This window comes from Acinonyx jubatus, chromosome B2 (genome assembly GCF_027475565.1).
Source record: "Acinonyx jubatus isolate Ajub_Pintada_27869175 chromosome B2, VMU_Ajub_asm_v1.0, whole genome shotgun sequence".
In the NCBI taxonomy this organism is placed as follows: domain Eukaryota; kingdom Metazoa; phylum Chordata; class Mammalia; order Carnivora; family Felidae; genus Acinonyx; species Acinonyx jubatus.
In genome coordinates, this window is record NC_069385.1 from 114,824,581 (window position 1) to 114,840,510 (window position 15,930).

The window sequence follows — 15,930 nt, forward strand, 5'->3', positions numbered from 1 at the left end:
ATCTCGCGGTCTGTGAGTTCGAGCCCCACCTCAGTCTCTGTGCTGACAGCTCAGAGCCTGGAGCCTGCTTCGGATTCTGTGTCTCCCTCTTTCTCTGCCCCTCCCCTGCTCATGCTCTGTCTCTCTCTCTCTCTCTCTCTCTCTCTCTCTGTCAAAAATAAATAAATATTTTTTTAATGTTTATTTATTTTTGAGAGAGAGAGAAAGAGAGAGAGTGCGCACAAATGGGAGGGGCGGGGGGGGGGGTGGAGACACAGAATCTGTAGCAGGCTCCCATCTGTCAGCACAGGAACTGTGAGATCATGACCTGAGCCGAAGTCAGACGCTCAACCACTCAACGGCTTGAGCCATCCAGGCACTCCTGGCTACTCTTCTCTTCCAAGGGCCTTTATACCTACCTCAGCAGCATTCCTCAAGTCTCACTGTGGTTTGTCTGTACCATCTGTCTGCATGTCCTGGGGCCCCTATTAACCTGAGGATTCTGTGGGGACAAAGTCTTTTCTTTTCTTTTCTTTTTTTTAGTTTATTTATTTTTGAGAGAGAGTGTAGGAAGGGGCAGAGAGAGAGAATCCCAAGCCAGCTCTGCGCTGTCAGCACAGAGCCCCATGCAGGGCTTGATCTCACAAACCGTGAGATCATGACCTGAGCCAAGACCTGAGAGTCGAATGTTCAATAAACTGAACCGCGCAGGCGCCCCAGGGGGCGAATTCTGTAAACCTAGGACAGCATCTGGCACAGAACAGGTACCCAGTACAACTTTTTTGCTAAAGACCCAGCAGTGGAAATGCAATGACTAAGAGGGAATGGAAAGAAACAGACAGGTCCAGAATGTTTCTAGAAAGAGGTCCTGGGACTGTTATCGCAGATGCTGTCACATTACAAGGTAACATGGTAGAACCTTTAGTCTTACTACTTACCTGCTGAACAACCTGCAGTGGCTCCCTTTGTTGCCCTCCCGAACAGGGCCTAATTTCATAGATGGTTTTTGAGACCATCATCTGGCCCTACATCTGGCCTCCCTAAGAGGTAGTCAAACTTTGGTCCCAACAATCGGAGTTCAAATTTTCACTCTGCCAGTTCCCCCCTGGGTGTTCATGGGCAAGTTACTTAGCCTCTCTGGCCACTAGCTTCTTTATTTATTACATGTGGACAGGAATGCCACAACACCTATAATTATTTTGAGAATTTAAAATCATGTATGGTCCTTGTGAGATATACTAAAACCACAATTGTACACTTTAAAATGGTGAGTTTTATGGTATGGGTATAATATTTCAAAAAAAAAAAAAAAAAAAAGAATCATGGTGTCTTGCCCAGGGTAGGCTCTTTGAAAATAGAATGGTGGTTATCAAGAAGTTTCCCAAATGGCCCCAGCAGTGCGCCAGTCACACAGTAGGTACTCAGCAAATACTGGTGGAATGAATGGATAATGGTCCACAAGTAGGTTTGCAGCACTGTCTGGGAGAGGTATGGGGGGGATGGGAGGGTGGTGGGCAGAGAAATTTCAAGCCCAGTATTGCATCTCTCAGGAAAGGAGGCTGGGATTATTCTCTGGGGAGGTAGGGCTAAGAGTCAATCCAGGAGTGGGGCCCTCAGACCCGTGTGCCCCACTGCCATGGGAGTCCCAGCGCCTCTGCCCCTTGGTGTCAGTCCCAGGTGGCAGAAGGAGTCCAGCCGACCTGACCTGTGGGTAAACGAAAACACTTAACCTAGGCCAAGGAATGTGTTCTTATACTCATCTTTGACTTTGGCTGTATCTGATGTTCTGGGAATCGACTTCAAACAATCTCTGGACTAGCCAGTTAAGGCCCAACGGCATGCCCCCAGAGGGCGTGACTTTTCTGCGTCCAGCCTTCTTGGCCTCCCCCAGCCCTTCCCCCCCCCCCCCCGCCGCCCGCAGGGTATCCGGTGGTGGGCGTAGAAAAGTGGGCTCCATCTCTGCAAAGCTTGGACAGAGGCTGAGGAGGGCCTGCGGGGGATTTTCCGGAGTCTCAGTGCAGCAATCTATGCGGGCAGCCCTAGGGAGATGCCACAGCTCACAGCCCTGGCGACCCCTGGTCTGGAAGGGCCAGGCTGAGGCAGGGTGGGGCCCGTCCAGCCTTGAAGACATGAAGGGGTTGGTTCAGGAGGGGTGCCGCCTGAGAGGTGCCTCAACTGTCCCCACTCTCCCAGGACAGGGATCAGAACCCTGCACACAGCAGGCGCCTACTCAGCGCTGGCTGGATAGGAGCCCAGGGAGCCCCGGCCACCCTCGCAGTCTGGTGGAGGAAGCTTCTAGACCCCAGGGGCTGGCTCAGCTACGTGGTCACGACGGGCCGGGGATGGGGAGGGCGCTGGCGTGTGGCTTAGGTGGCTGACTCGGTGTGGCCAGAGGAGGATGGGGGAGCGCCCAAGCACCGACCCTGCCTGGTCCTAACGACCCTCCTTAGGAAACCCAGGAGGCCCCTCCGGGCACCGGGGTCGCCCCCACACACCTCCGCAAGAGATGTGATGCTGTTTATAGACTGACGCCCGGCCCCCGGTGGGGCGCACCCTCAGCAGAGAGCTCCCCCAGCCTTTTGCGGGAGGATGTCTCTTTTGCGCACGTCACTCCCACCCAGCCCAGCGTAGACCCTTCTCAAACAGACGCCCGGCGGTTCACAAAACCCTCTCCCTCTTCCAGTAGGAAACCCCTGAGGGGGGAGGGGGTGGGCGCAGAAGGAGACGCACACGGCCCCGACCGTCTCTGGCTCACCCCCCACGCCCCCCCCCCAGGCTGCCAGCATCTGGAGCCGCGTCCCCACGCTCGCCACGCGCGCACACACGCACACACACAGACTCACGCTCGCACGGACACACTCACACCCGCGCGCAGACCCCGCCCGCGGCCCCGCCCCGGCCCCTGCGGGCGCCCCCTCCGGCGCGCGCGGACCCGGCACGCAGCCCGCCCCGGCCGGCGGGAGGCGGCGGCTTCGGGCAGATTTGATTTTCCCGCAGCCCGGGCGCCCCGAAGCCCCAGCCGGAGCCGAGGAGGTGGCGCGCGCAGCCGGGTCCCCGGCCCCGCTGCCTCCCGCTCCGAGACCCAGCGAGGGGCGGCGCAGCCCAGGCGCTCCCGGCGTCCGGCCACCCCCGCGCCCGAGCCGGCCCCCCACGCCCCTCTCCCTCTCCCTCACCCCTTCTGTTCCCCACCCGAAGCCGCACGCTCCTCTCCCCAAACCCCTCTCCACGACTCCGCGCGTGCCTCCCGGTGCCCTCTCCCCGCGCCCCTCCGCCTCTCTCCGCTGCACCCCAGCTCCCTGGGCACCTCGCCCCTCTCCGCTGCCCCCGCCCCGGCCTCCTCGTCGCGTCACTTGCACCCCCTCCTCTACCCGCGGCCCCCGCTCCCTCCGCCCCCCTTCCCTCTCTCACTTCCCACGCCCCCTCTTCGCGCTCCTCTCTCCTCCCTTTGCCGCCCAGCGCCGGCTCCGGAGTTGGGGGAGAGCCCAGGGTTTCAGTCGCTTTGGAGGAGGCGTGAATCGCGCAGGGATTGACTAATTTGGGGTGGGGGGCGCGGTAGGCGATGGAGCAGCCTGAGGACATGGCGTCGCTGAGCGAGTTCGACTCCTTGGCGGGCAGCATCCCGGCCACCAAGGTGGAGATCACCGTGTCCTGCAGGTGAGCCGCCCGCTGGCCGGGTCCCCCTGCCCCGCCCCTGGACCCGGAGCCCCGCGGCTCCTGCCGCGCGGACCCTCTACCCTCGCGCGCCCCCTTTCAGAGTGTCCTTGCCTCCAGGATGCCCCCCCGTGCCTGTCCAGCAGGAGCCCCTGCCCAGCCACGGGTGATGACCGCGGAATGGGGGGAAGCCAGGCTTGGGGTCCTATCTCGGAAAGTTTGCACTCCAGGCTGTTGCTGAGAAGAGATGTGAAGACACAGGAACAGGGGTCCGGGCGCCCCAAGCAGGAGAGGGAGGTAATGAAAGGCTATCCCGGGGTCTTGGCACAGGTTATTGCCGATCAACTCTTGCCCAAATGATGAAGTGAGTGATTTTGCCCCATCCTCCCCAGGAATACCCAGCCTCCGCCTTCTCTGTTCTTCTTTTCTCTCTTCTCTCTGCTCCTTTGCCCCAATATCCTCCTCTCCACCCCACCCACCCACTACCCTAGACCCCAGGGTTTGAAGCTTTTCTTCATCTCCAACAACAGAACCGGCGGAAAAGGATCAGATTGATTCATTCAATCAATGGATAACTGAGCTATGGATAACTGATAACAACTTAAAGTGGCACCATTAAAATAAACAATAACTTAGGTACACAGAATCTTAAGCCAAAGGACTAGGACAGCGAGTGTGGAATTTTAGAGTCCAGCAGGGGAGGGGAGGTGTGTTTTTATGGGCTACCACCCCCAAATCCTCAGTCATGTCACACAGACTTTGGGGGTAACTTCTCCATCAGAGAGCTGGGTCTCTCCCAGTTTCTCCCAAGGAAGAGGCTGCCCCAGGCAGTATGAGGCACCAGTGGAGAAGGGGGATTCTTCTCTAATGCAGTCATCATCCTATGGCTGGCCTAGGGTCACTGCCTGGCTGGGCTGTGAGGGGTACTGTGGCCCCGGGCATAGCCCACCTTGACATTCCCCTGGATTTGCTGTTCCTCCGATCCTAGATGATGCTACCCAATAGCATTTCCGCGGTCCTGGCTGTGCCCTTGTTCCAAATCACCCACTCCGTTTTCATCCAGGCCCCTCTCTGGTCAGACCCTTCACTCACCCTCGTGGCCTCTCAACTCTCATTTCCACAGTTGTGGCCCTGGGGGCCCTGTAGCCAGACAGAGAGCTGGGCTGAGGTGCGGGAAGGGGAGGGACTGGGATTTGAGGGTGTGTAGGAGGGAGGGCCGGTGAGGTGGAGCATAGCCCCTCCCTCCCATGCCAGGCCCTTCCTGGGTCTCCTGTGATAACACCCACATGTCTCCCCCGTGGTCCCGCACATCGCTGTCAGAATTCTCTCCTGACGCCATTTGCATCTTGCCATCGCTCTGCTGGGAGATTCCTGATGGCCCATTAGCTCCAGTCTCACCTCCTCAGCCATCAATAGTTGCCACAGCCTGCCTTTCCTTCCCTGTGGAGCACACATCCCTGCGCCTGACGCTCCCTCCCAGCTTGTCAGGCTTGTGTCAGAGCTGTCTCCAGATCCTTGTCACCACCGGGCTCTGAGCAGCCTATTCCCCATCCTGAATTCACCCCTCTTTCATCTCTGCCAGTTCATGTCCCCCCATCCTGAAAAGCCTGTTCTCATGCCCCCCACTTGCAGCCCTCCTTTTCATCCATGAGACACCCAGTCCGAATCACAGTCTTCTGTGTCCCCTGGGTCCTGGGTACTCAGCCTGGCCCAGGGGTCACTCACATACCGAGCACTCCACCTCTGAAGCCATCTCAGGCGTGTAGGCTCCACCCCTCCTCCCCCAAAGCAACTGTCTGAGCATTTGAGGACGGGGATCCCCACCCTGGCTCAGACCTATGAACCCTCTACTCCAGTGGAGAGGAGAGGAGGCAGAGGGCACGTGGCACTGTGGCTCTGGAGTCAGACACCTTGAAACCGACTCAGCTCCACCCTTTGGGGCATGCTTTCCGCCTCCATCACCCCCGTTGGTCAAGTACAAACAACGAAACCTGTATTGGAGAAATCTTATTTGCTGAGGTAGCACCTCTGCTTAGAGGAGTGGTTGGCATGCATGTTGCACATACGAAACAAACGCGGTTGGAAGAATTACGGGAGTAGAGGATGGGGAGGCACCCAGCACCTACTTTGCACTTGCTTGGCACATAGTCGGTGCTCAATAAGTAGGTACGATGATTACTGTAAGGCAGCAGCACTTGGCCCCTCCTGTTTGCTCTTGGAAAGCGGAGGGGTCCAAAGGACTCAAGGTTTTTGCCTAAGAAATACCCGGGGATCCCCCTGAGTTCCTGGGGGATGTGATTTGGGATCGGCCCTGGCATCTCAAGGGATGTGATCCATCAGCCCGACTCAGGCCCTGCTCCTGGTCTGAAAGCCACCCAGAGGGTGGGGCCTGGTGTCGGTAGGAAGGATGAGGAGGCAGGAGTCACCTGGAACAGAGGGGAGGCCAAAAACCAGTCTGGGTGGGCTTGGAATTGTAAATCCATCTTTCCCTCCAGCAGGTCCAAATATCTAGGTTCTAGAAGAAGGAGAGAGAGAAGGGAAAAGGGGAGGTGGGAGAAGAGGAGCAGAGGGAGGAGGGAGAGCTGCACAGAATGGCTTTCTCCAGCATATTCAAGACTCCATAAGTCTTCCTCCCCAGTATCCCGTGGTCGGCACTGACTGGGTCCCAGGAGAGGAGGTTAAGGGATGGCCTGCGCTGAGCATCTAGGTGACCCCTTCTGGTGGGCAGGGACAGGAAGGCAGGCAGAGGGGTTGGTGGGGTGAGAACTTCAGGGGGCTTTTAGAATGGGCAGCTCAGGTTGAGGGGCCTGGTATTTCAGGGAACTGGAAACTAGCATCCCTGGGATCCAGTTCCCTTCCGGCTCCGCCCTGCTCCCTAGGAAGGTCCCAGCCAACCCTGCAGCCCCAGGAGCTCTCTGCTCTTGCCTGGGAAAGACCTGATGCCCTGCCACGCCTCTCCTAGGGCACTGCTAGCTGAGCAGAGCTGCCCGGTCCAGGGGCACATCTGACCCCCTGCACAAGACCACCGTGGAGGCCTAGCCAAGCCTCCACTGAAGGCACATGACACTGTGGGATGGACGTACTTGGGTCTCTCCGCTTTGGGTAGCGTATCCCTTGGGCTGGTCTATGGTCTACGCGCAAACACTTGTTTTCACTGACTTTAGTAAACTCAGGTTCAAATATTATAAAGCTTCTGGTCATTTGGCTCAATGGTTAGGAACAGGAACCGTGGGATCTGTCTGCCTGGGTTCAAATCCCAGCTCTATCCTTGTGACGTTGCGTAAACTACTTAACCTGTGCCTCTGTTTTCTCATCTGTAAAAGGTGTGCACTGATTGTTATCACAGTTGTGAGGGTGAGGTGGATCAGTCCATGAATAGTAGTTGATTTGCCTAGTATTTGACACATGAGAGTAAATAAACATTTGCCTTTCTAGTTGGATCCCAGGGTTTGTGTGGGTCCTGGAGATCTGATCCATGGAGAGATTTTTATTCACCCCTCCCCGCCTCAGCTTTACTGAGATAGATTTGACATACTGTGTACATTTAGAGATTCTGAAGGGTTGTTTTGGGGATAAGTAGAGTAGATGGTTTGTGGGACCAGATACCGGAAGACGTCGTAGAAAACGCGAGCCGCAAGCTTCTCCTTCCTCTGATGGTCTGTTGCAGACCTTTCCTGACGATTAGCCTCCCTGCAGACCCATTCCAAACTCAGCTATCTCATGTCCCATTCCCCAGGATCCTCACTATTTTTCAGGTCTCTCTGTGCAGGGATCCGGACCAGTGTGTGAGAAAGAGCGATTTGCATTTTTTATGTAACAGGAAACCTTTGCACTTCCACAGGGTCCTGCGGGAAGAAGGAATGCACAGTTTCACATGGTGGGGCTCTTGGCGCCCATAGGGAAGACAAGGAGGGGAGAGTCCAGAAGGCAGACAGTTTGCTTGGCCAGGCTGGAATCTCTCAAGCAGCGGCCGGGCCCCTGCCAGTGGGCGGGGTTGGAGGGCAGTTGCTGTCTCTGCCCCGAAGATGTTTTCTGCTGTCTGTTCAAGTTGGCGTTTTGCTGCCGAGCCCTGAGAGGCAGCCTAGCTCAGGAGCTGTGCCCCGGACCTCTCTCGGAAGGGGTGTGAATGGGCTCTGAATGCTTTCTTCTGACAGGCGCTGGGAGGGCAGCTCTGGGGAAGGAGGAGCCTGGGGGCAACGTGGCAGCTGTCAAGGCCAGTGTTAGGAAGAAGATTACTCCCAGGCGCTTGGTAGTGGAGCCAGGGGAATGAGTGGGAATTACTGAGTGCTTACTACGTGCTAGGCACTTCACATCTGTATTAGGCTGAACCGTATGCAGTGGTCTGTATTCAGCTGTTTTCGATCGACTCAAGCAGCCATTTGGTTCAAACTAAGATCATGATGTTAATTTTCGGTGGCTGCATGACGACTTACCGCGCGCCCCGTGGCTTACGACAACAGCCGTTTATTTTCTGGCAGTTTCTGTAGGTCAGAAGCTTAGGCATATAGCGCACCTGGCCCCTCTGCCCAGGGCCTCGCCACGCTGAAATCAAGGTGTCTGCAGGGGCTATGATCTCATCTGAGGCTCGGGGCCTGAGCCAAGCTCATTTAGATGGTTGGCAGAATCCCGTTCCTCGAAGCTGTGGGATTAAAGTCCTGTTTTCTTGCTGGCTGATGGATCAGGAGGGTTCTCAGCTCCTGGAGGCCGCCCTCAGGTCCTAGCTGTGTGGACCTGTCACAACATGGCGGGTCCCTTCTTGGGAGTCAGCGGGAAGGTCTGTTCCCCAGTCGGCCATGACAGAGTCTTATGTAAAGTAGCAGTGATCACCGGCATGAGTGTCGTCATATTTCCAGGTCCCACCCACACTCAAGGGGAGGGGATTATGCAGGCTTGTTCACCAGGGGGCAGGACTCTTGGGGACCATCTTCGATTTCTGCCATCCACAATTACTGCATCTTTTTAACCTTGCAACAACCCTATAAGGTACGTGGAAGTAGTTTCCCTTTTTGCCGATTAGGAAATCTAGAGCTCAGAGAGGTTAAGGGACCTGCCCAAAAGGTTTCAGTTAGCACATTTTGGAGAATGGGATCCAAATCCAGTTTCCTCAGACTTCAGAGCCTTGAGGGCTTCTTGAGGTTGGGGATTGGGGTCTCCATGAGGGTCATCGTAGGGGCCTGGGTGCCAACCACAGTAGATGTCACCAAGGAGTACGTGCTCTCTCTCCAAGGATGGGAAAGGCCTTCCTTACTCTAGAATGGCTCTGGCTCTGGGAGGCAAACCCAGAACGGGAGGAATCTCTAGGGAGCAGAGACCACAGAGAGTCATGGGATGGCAGTGAGCTTTCCATGGCATCCAGACCATATGGTGGTAGCTCCCATTCCTCCTCTCCCAGCCCACAGTTCTTGCTTGGACCCAAGGCCATTGCTGGAGATGACTTACCATGGGGAAGAGAGGGTGGGAGGAGGTAAGGGGAATAAGGCTGGAAAGCTTTGGGGCACAGAGGAGTCAGGTTCAGCTAGGAATGTTTCAGCTATAGATAACAGAAAATCTGGTAGTGGCTCAAACCCCAAATATATATATTTTTTGTCAGATCACAGTGAGTCTGGAGGTAGGTTATCTCAGTGCACGTTTGTCAGCTCACTTTGCTACCAAGAACCCAGCTATCTTTCTACTCTGCTGCCATCCAAATGGTGGACCTCCTTGTTACAAAATGGCTGCACCTGTTCCAGGCATCACACCCACATCCAAAGATAGGAAGCAAGGCATGGGGCCAAAGGCCTCTGTTTCACAAGTTCTTTTATCTGAAAAGCACAATCCTTCCCCAAATCTCACCAGACTTCCCCTTCTATTTCAGTGGCTAAAGCTAGGTCTCACGTCCTCCTCTAGAGGACTAGCATATTAGTTAGCATGGGCTGCCATAACCAAATACTATAGACTGGGTGGTTTAAACAACAGAAATTTATTTCCCACCATTGAGGATGTTAGTCTGAGATCAGCATAGTTGGGTTCTGGGGAGGACTCTCTTCCTGACTTCAGATGGCCACCTTCTCACTGTGTTCTCACGTGGCAGAGAAAGAGAGAGCAAGCTCTCTGGTATCTTTTCTCATAAGGACACTAATGCCATCACGAGCGCCCCACCCCCATAACCCTAATTACCATCCGAAGGCCAATCTCCAAATACCATCACATTGAGGATTAGTGTTTCAATATATACATTTTAGGAGGTACACAATTCAGTTGATAGCAACAAGGGATAAGAATCTACCTTCTAGGATTTCGGGTGTTTCTATCAGATACCTCAACCATTGTGGATTCTGTTAGCAGGAAGAGAGTGAGGAATGCTTGCTGGGTGGACAGCCATGACCTCTGCCACAGGAGGCTTTCCAAGTGATCCATATGTTACCTGAGCTCCCTGGGGGTACTTGGAGTTTGGTGTCTCTGAGGACTAGCTCCTTAGATTTTCCTGCAGTCAGTGGACAGCCTGTGTTAGGTGACTGGGGACTGATTCTCCAAGCACAGCTTGGCCAGACCCCTGACTATCTCTGTTCTTGACAGTTTCCTGGGCAAGAAAAAAAAAAAAACAAAAAACAAAAAAAAACACCCTGAAAACTTAGTGTGATAAGTTGGCAAACATTCCTGGGCAAAACATTGCAAGATGGCTCCGTCCTCTAATACTGCTCACTTCTGGTGGCCCAGCATAGTGCCTGCAGGTCCCAATAGGAGAGCTTTATGCCTTTGGATCTTGAAGAATCCTGGGCAGGACACTGAAAGTCAATGCGGTTCCTGGCTTACCCTCTCCACAATCTCAAGCCGGCTCAGTTAAGTTCTCTAGCCTCAGTCTTTCCATCTGTTAAATGGGGAGAAATATTGGTCCTGTCCACGTTCTATAAGATTGTTATAAAGACAAACGAGATTATATTTGTGAAGTTCCGTGTAAACTGGGATGTACTGGGCCGCCTGGGTGGCGCAGTCGGTTAAGCGTCCGACTTCAGCCAGGTCACGATCTCGCGGTCCGGGAGTTCGAGCCCCGCGTCAGGCTCTGGGCTGATGGCTCAGAGCCTGGAGCCTGTTTCCGATTCTGTGTCTCCCTCTCTCTCTGCCCCTCCCCCGTTCATGCTCTGTCTCTCTCTGTCCCAAAAATAAATAAACGTTGAAAAAAAAAATTAAAAAAAAAATAAACTGGGATGTACTAAATAAAATTAATAATGGTAATAGGTACCAATAACTGAACACTACTGAAACATTCATTTGTTCAACAATTGGTACTGATCCTCATTTGCTATTGAGTCTGAGTAGTTTTTATTTATTTTATTTTGAGAGAGAGAGAGAGAGGCCAGGGGGAGGGGCAGAGAGAGGGGGGAGAGAAAGAATCCCAAGCAAGCTCCGTGCTGTCAGCACAGAGCCCGATGCAGGGCTCGTGTCCACAAACCATGAGATCACGACCTGACCCAAAACCAGGAGTCAGACACTTAACCGACTGAGCCACCCAGGTACCTCGAGTCTTGAGTTTGAAGTGCTGAGGATATAGTGGTGAACAAGATAGACAAACTCTCTTGTTGAACTCACAGTGATCTGTGTGTGGGGGGGTGGGGAGGGGGATTATAACAAATATATACATTTTTTTATTAAGCCAGTAATGTCTGATAGAGATAGGTGTTCTGCAAATAAGTCTGTGGTTGTTGGGGACGCTACAGACAGGATGAGCGGGTAACATCGAGCTGAGAGCCAAAGGATGAGAAAGCCAACTGGGGAAGGAACCGTAGGGAAGGTGATTCAGAGGGGTAGAACGGCAAGTGCAAAGGCCAGGTGGCAGAAGAGACCTTGGTATGCTCTCAAAACTGCAGAGAGGCCAGTGTAGCTGGAGCGGTGTGGGAGATGGGGAGGGAAGAAAGCCGAGCTTAGAGGGGAAATGGGGGATGTGGGTCATGGCCTTGTGACCAGCTCGAAGGGGTTGGGTATTTTAACAGCACCTGGGGGGTGTCGGGTGGTTAACCGGGAGTAATGTGATCTGATACATTTTCTAAAAAAACTTTTCTCTGGTTGCTGTGACGACGGGGGCAGGGACTGAAGCACACTGCTAGGCAGGAAGCTACTGCCACATCCGAGCGAGCGAGCGAGAGACAATGCTGATGGTGGTGTGGGGTTTGGAGTGTGTTTTTGAAGTAGAAACCTTTAAGACGACGAATAGGACCGGAGGGGGCATAAGGGAGCGAGGAGTCAACGTGCTTCCTGCCTTCCTATTTTAAGCTATTGGTTTCACAACTGCAGAAGGCAGGTATGTGACCCCATACGCAGATGAGGAAACTGAGGGTCAGTAGCTTGTCCAGAGTCACAGAATTACCACGTGGCCGTGTGGAGATTCCAGCGTGGATGCCTCTGAGGCCAGAACTCAGGCTCTCTTCCTTTGGCCACACAGCATGGGAGGGACAATTATTGCAGTAATTAATAATAGTCATAATAATAATGCAAATAGCCCCAGGAAGGAGAGCTCTTTAAGCCGTGTGCAAATTGCTTTTTAGACCTTGGTGAGGTGGCTTGGCAGGGAAACAGTGCACGCGGGTGAGGAGCGGGATCTCAAAGGGGGAGATGGGCAAGTGCCAAGGGCTGGGTGCCAACGTCCCTTTCTTCCCCAGCTCCCTCCTCTTCTTTTCTTGGATTCCTTCTGTGTGTGTGGACGGAGAGCAGGGCAGGAGGAGACAGAAAGCCCTCCAGTTCTCTCCAGCCATTCCTTTGGAAGCAGCCCTGCTGAGAGCCAGGGCAGGACACAGGGGAGAGTAAGAAGGGGAGGGGGCACTGCTGGCCAGGATGGGGTTTGGGGTGGCCCTGGGTTTGGAAATGCAGACACTCCCCGTGGCACCTGTAGCTGGGTTTGGGCGTCAGACTTCAAGCTCAGCGTGTTCCCTGGCAAGTTGGGTGACACTGGGCACCTCTCTCATCCCCGGCACCCTGGCCTCTAGAAGGAGGCCACGTCCACTTCCTGGCATTTGATACGGAGGGTGAATAGGGTGTCATAGGTTAAGCACTCGGAGCAGACTGTCTCTGTGATTAATGTCTGCCAGCTCCCACCCTCTTCGCCTGCCTGGGGTATGGGCCAGATGTTTGGGGTCGAATTGCTCCGCAGAGAAATGGGGTGTTGCTGGGAGGCTCTTCGGGGCCAGGGATCTCTGTGGATCTTCTCGAGATTCCTGTTTCTCCCCGATGGTGGCTCATGTGTCCCCAGTCTGCTCTCCGTTAAGGAAGGCCGTGCAGCCGTATTGGGCAGTGGTGAGCATGCAGGGGCTCAAAGTCCTGCTGCAGCCCATTTAGGGGGGCAGAGCATGAGGCGTCCCTAGAGATCCTACTTCATTCTCCACAGGCCTTTAGCGAGCACCCATTGAATTCCAGGCACCGAATTGCAGCTTACTACAACGTTAGACACTCTTCTAACTGTTCTGCATCTGTGAGCTCTGTTAATTCTCAGAAAATCCCAAGGAGAGAGGGACTCTTGTTATCCCCACTTTACAGATGGGGATACTGAGGCACAGGGAGGTTAAGTGAGGTCATCCACCTAGTAAAGGGCAGAACTGAGTTTTGGACTGAGCAGTGAAGCTCCACATCTGCTCTCTGTGCTCCCCACCTCTTGCCAGACATTGGAAGGATGCTTAGGGAGAGTTGCTGGGGAAAAGATGAACCAAGTTTTTGTAACTCTTTTAGCCTCAGGAACCTCTTTGGGAATCTGATGACAGCTCTCCAAAAAGAACGCATCCAAATGTACCAATATGCCATGTTTTCCTTCCAGTTTCAGGGGGTCCGTGGGGACTCCTGGTCCAGGAAAAGCTGAGGGTGAGTGCTCTTAATGTGTTTCCCACTATGCTGTAGCTGGAGTCATTGCTCAGAGCATCTATACAGCATTTATGGGCTTCGCTTAGAGACAACGAGGGATGTGTGATGGTCAGTTTACCCAGCAACTCAGCTCAAGAGCAAATGTGTCTCCCTCTCAGACTGGGGCTCCCTGAGGGCAGGGCTGTGTCTCCCCCTCAGATTGGGGCTCCCTGAGACAGGGCTGTGTCTCCCCTCAGACTTGGACTCCCTAAGGCAAGGCTATGTCTCCCCATCAGACTGGGGTTCCTGAGAACAAGGCTGTGTCTCCCTCCCCTCAGACTGGGACCTCCTGAGGGCAGGTTGTATTTCCCCTCCTTGGCCTGGGGCGCTCTGAGGGCAGGACTATGTCTCCCCCCTCAGACTGGGGCTCCCCAAAGGCAGGGCTGTGTCTCCCCCCTCAAATTGGAGCTCCCCGAAGGCAGGACTATGTCTCCCCCCCCCCTCAAACTGGGGCTCCCTTAAGGCAGGGCTGTGTCTCCCCCCTCAGACTGGGTATCCCTGAGGACAGGGCTGTATCTCCTCCTCTCTCTGACTGGAGAGTCCCAGCCTATACTCCCTACTGTTTTAAGTCTCACAGATGGGAGGGTGGTACCCTCAGGCTCCCTTCTTTGGCACCAGGTAAGAGGTCCTATTTCCGCCTTCAGTGCTCTCTCCCTTTGCTGGGGCTTTGGAGACTTCTGACCTCACCACTCAGTGCATAGTTGTTTTTTCTGGCTGCCACCGAATCGAAAACGATTCCTTGGGGGAGAGGAGGGAGGAAAGGGGCCCTGGGCTCCTTCCCCAGCCTTGACTTCAGGAACAAAAGAAGCTAAGCTCCAGGCTGCTGTGCGGGCAGCTGAAGGGTTTTATGCTGTTTTGGGGAAAAAAACACCTTTTGCCTGTTGGAAAGAATTTCTCTTTGAGCTCTCCCAAGACGGAAGGTGGAGAAAAAGCACTTATGGTCTGGTGTGGCCGAGCCCTGTGGTCGGGGCCCTGCTTCAGGCCAGACCTGGTCTCCTTCCACCCTGCTTCTCACCGGCTGTGTCTGTGGGCAAGTCAGTCGCTGTCCCTCAGCCTGCGAGTCCTCGGTGCCTCGGGGTGAGGGTCACGTGACAGCTTTCAAGCACTGTGTCTGTGTACAGGGTTGCGGTGGGGGAAGCTGAGGCCCTAAAGACCCCAGTGTCCCAGCATGCAGTGTTTGGACTGCTGCCATCAGAAACATGGTGTGTGGGTGTGGGTGTGTGTGGTGGGGAAGATAGTTGAAACATGACTTCCAGGAGCCCATCCAGACCAGCAGAAACCGGGCTCTGGGCCTAGGGCCCAAGAATCTGCCTTTTTACAAGAGGGGGCAGGGGTGAGTCCCAGGAAGTGAGAGGCTCATGGCTCGTGTGGGGAAGCCACCATTTCAAGGCCATGAGAGTTGGCTCAGCGGGCCCTGAGGCTTCTGTTAGGACAGGCCCTTGGGGTCAGGTACAGATAGGGGCAATTGTGGATGATGTAAGGGATCAGAGAGGGGTGTAGGGTGCAGGGACTTAGGTAAAGGGGCAGAGGGGCCTTAAGCTGAGTGGGAGGGAAGGTGGGGAGGCCAAGAAGGGGCCTGAGGCTGGGGTGAGTGGGGCTGCTGTTAGCCAGTAGGAGATTCAACACATACAATGGGGTGCTGGGAGTATATGTGTTGGGGGTGGGCTTCCTTGGTCAGGTGAGGGTGGAGGTGGCTCGTGTCGCCCATCCTGTGTCTCTCTTTTTCGCCAAATGAACCTGAACACCCGCCAGGAGATTGGCCGCTCTGTTCAGCCCTGAGCCAATGATGACTGACCCTCTGAGCAGCCTCACTAGGCCCAGGTGCTCCAGAGCAGTCCTGAGGGAGGAACCAGTTTAGCCCTCCTTTATAAGTGGAGACATTGAGACACAAGGAAGGCAAGAAACTTGTCCAGAGCTGGAATGTGAACCCCGCTTGTCTGCCTGCCGCCCACGCACTTAACCACTAGGCCGTACAGTTAAAAGAGAGTCTAGGGGCCGGTCCTGACTGAGCAGACGCCATGCGGGTGGGGAGACAAGAGCCTTACCCATGTGGCCATTCCTCTTGGTCTTCCTTCATCCAAATTTGCCAGCACCCTGCTCTGAGTCACATGCTGGGCTGGTCTGCAGCAGAGGTGGGGTCCCTAGCATGGAGGAGCACCCAGCCAGTGTGGGAGATAGATGTGTCCCTCATTTTGCAGCCCAGGGTGTGCTGAGTATATGGGGCCCTACAAGTCAGGGGCTGCACACTACAGGCCCAAGAGAGCTCTGGGGAGGGGAGAGGAGATGGTTGTTGGTCAGTGCCTGTTCAGGGAAGGCAAAATCAAGGACAGATAGGAATTGGACAAGGGTTTTTGTCATCCTCGGGTGTCCGGGTCAGGCTAACCCAAGCCCCAGGGCTCCGTGAGAGTCCAGAGGTTACAGGGCAGGGAGCCACTAAAG

The 15,930-nt window shown here is 54.7% G+C and overlaps 1 protein-coding gene across 3 annotated transcripts in view; it reads left to right on the top strand.

Annotated features, from left to right (window-relative positions):
- Positions 1-3,150: 3,150 nt before the first annotated feature.
- CPNE5 (copine 5) overlaps positions 3,151-15,930 on the top strand; it is a 94,394-nt gene continuing 81,614 nt past the window's right edge. For 2 of the 3 annotated variants that reach the window (XM_027057867.2, XM_027057869.2), the window contains exon 1: positions 3,152-3,633. In XM_027057867.2, the coding sequence (XP_026913668.1) occupies positions 3,539-3,633 (95 nt within the window). In that variant the 5' untranslated portion in view covers positions 3,152-3,538. Of the gene's footprint in view, positions 3,634-15,930 lie in introns of all 3 variants that reach the window. The other variant, XM_027057868.2, reaches the window with a different exon arrangement.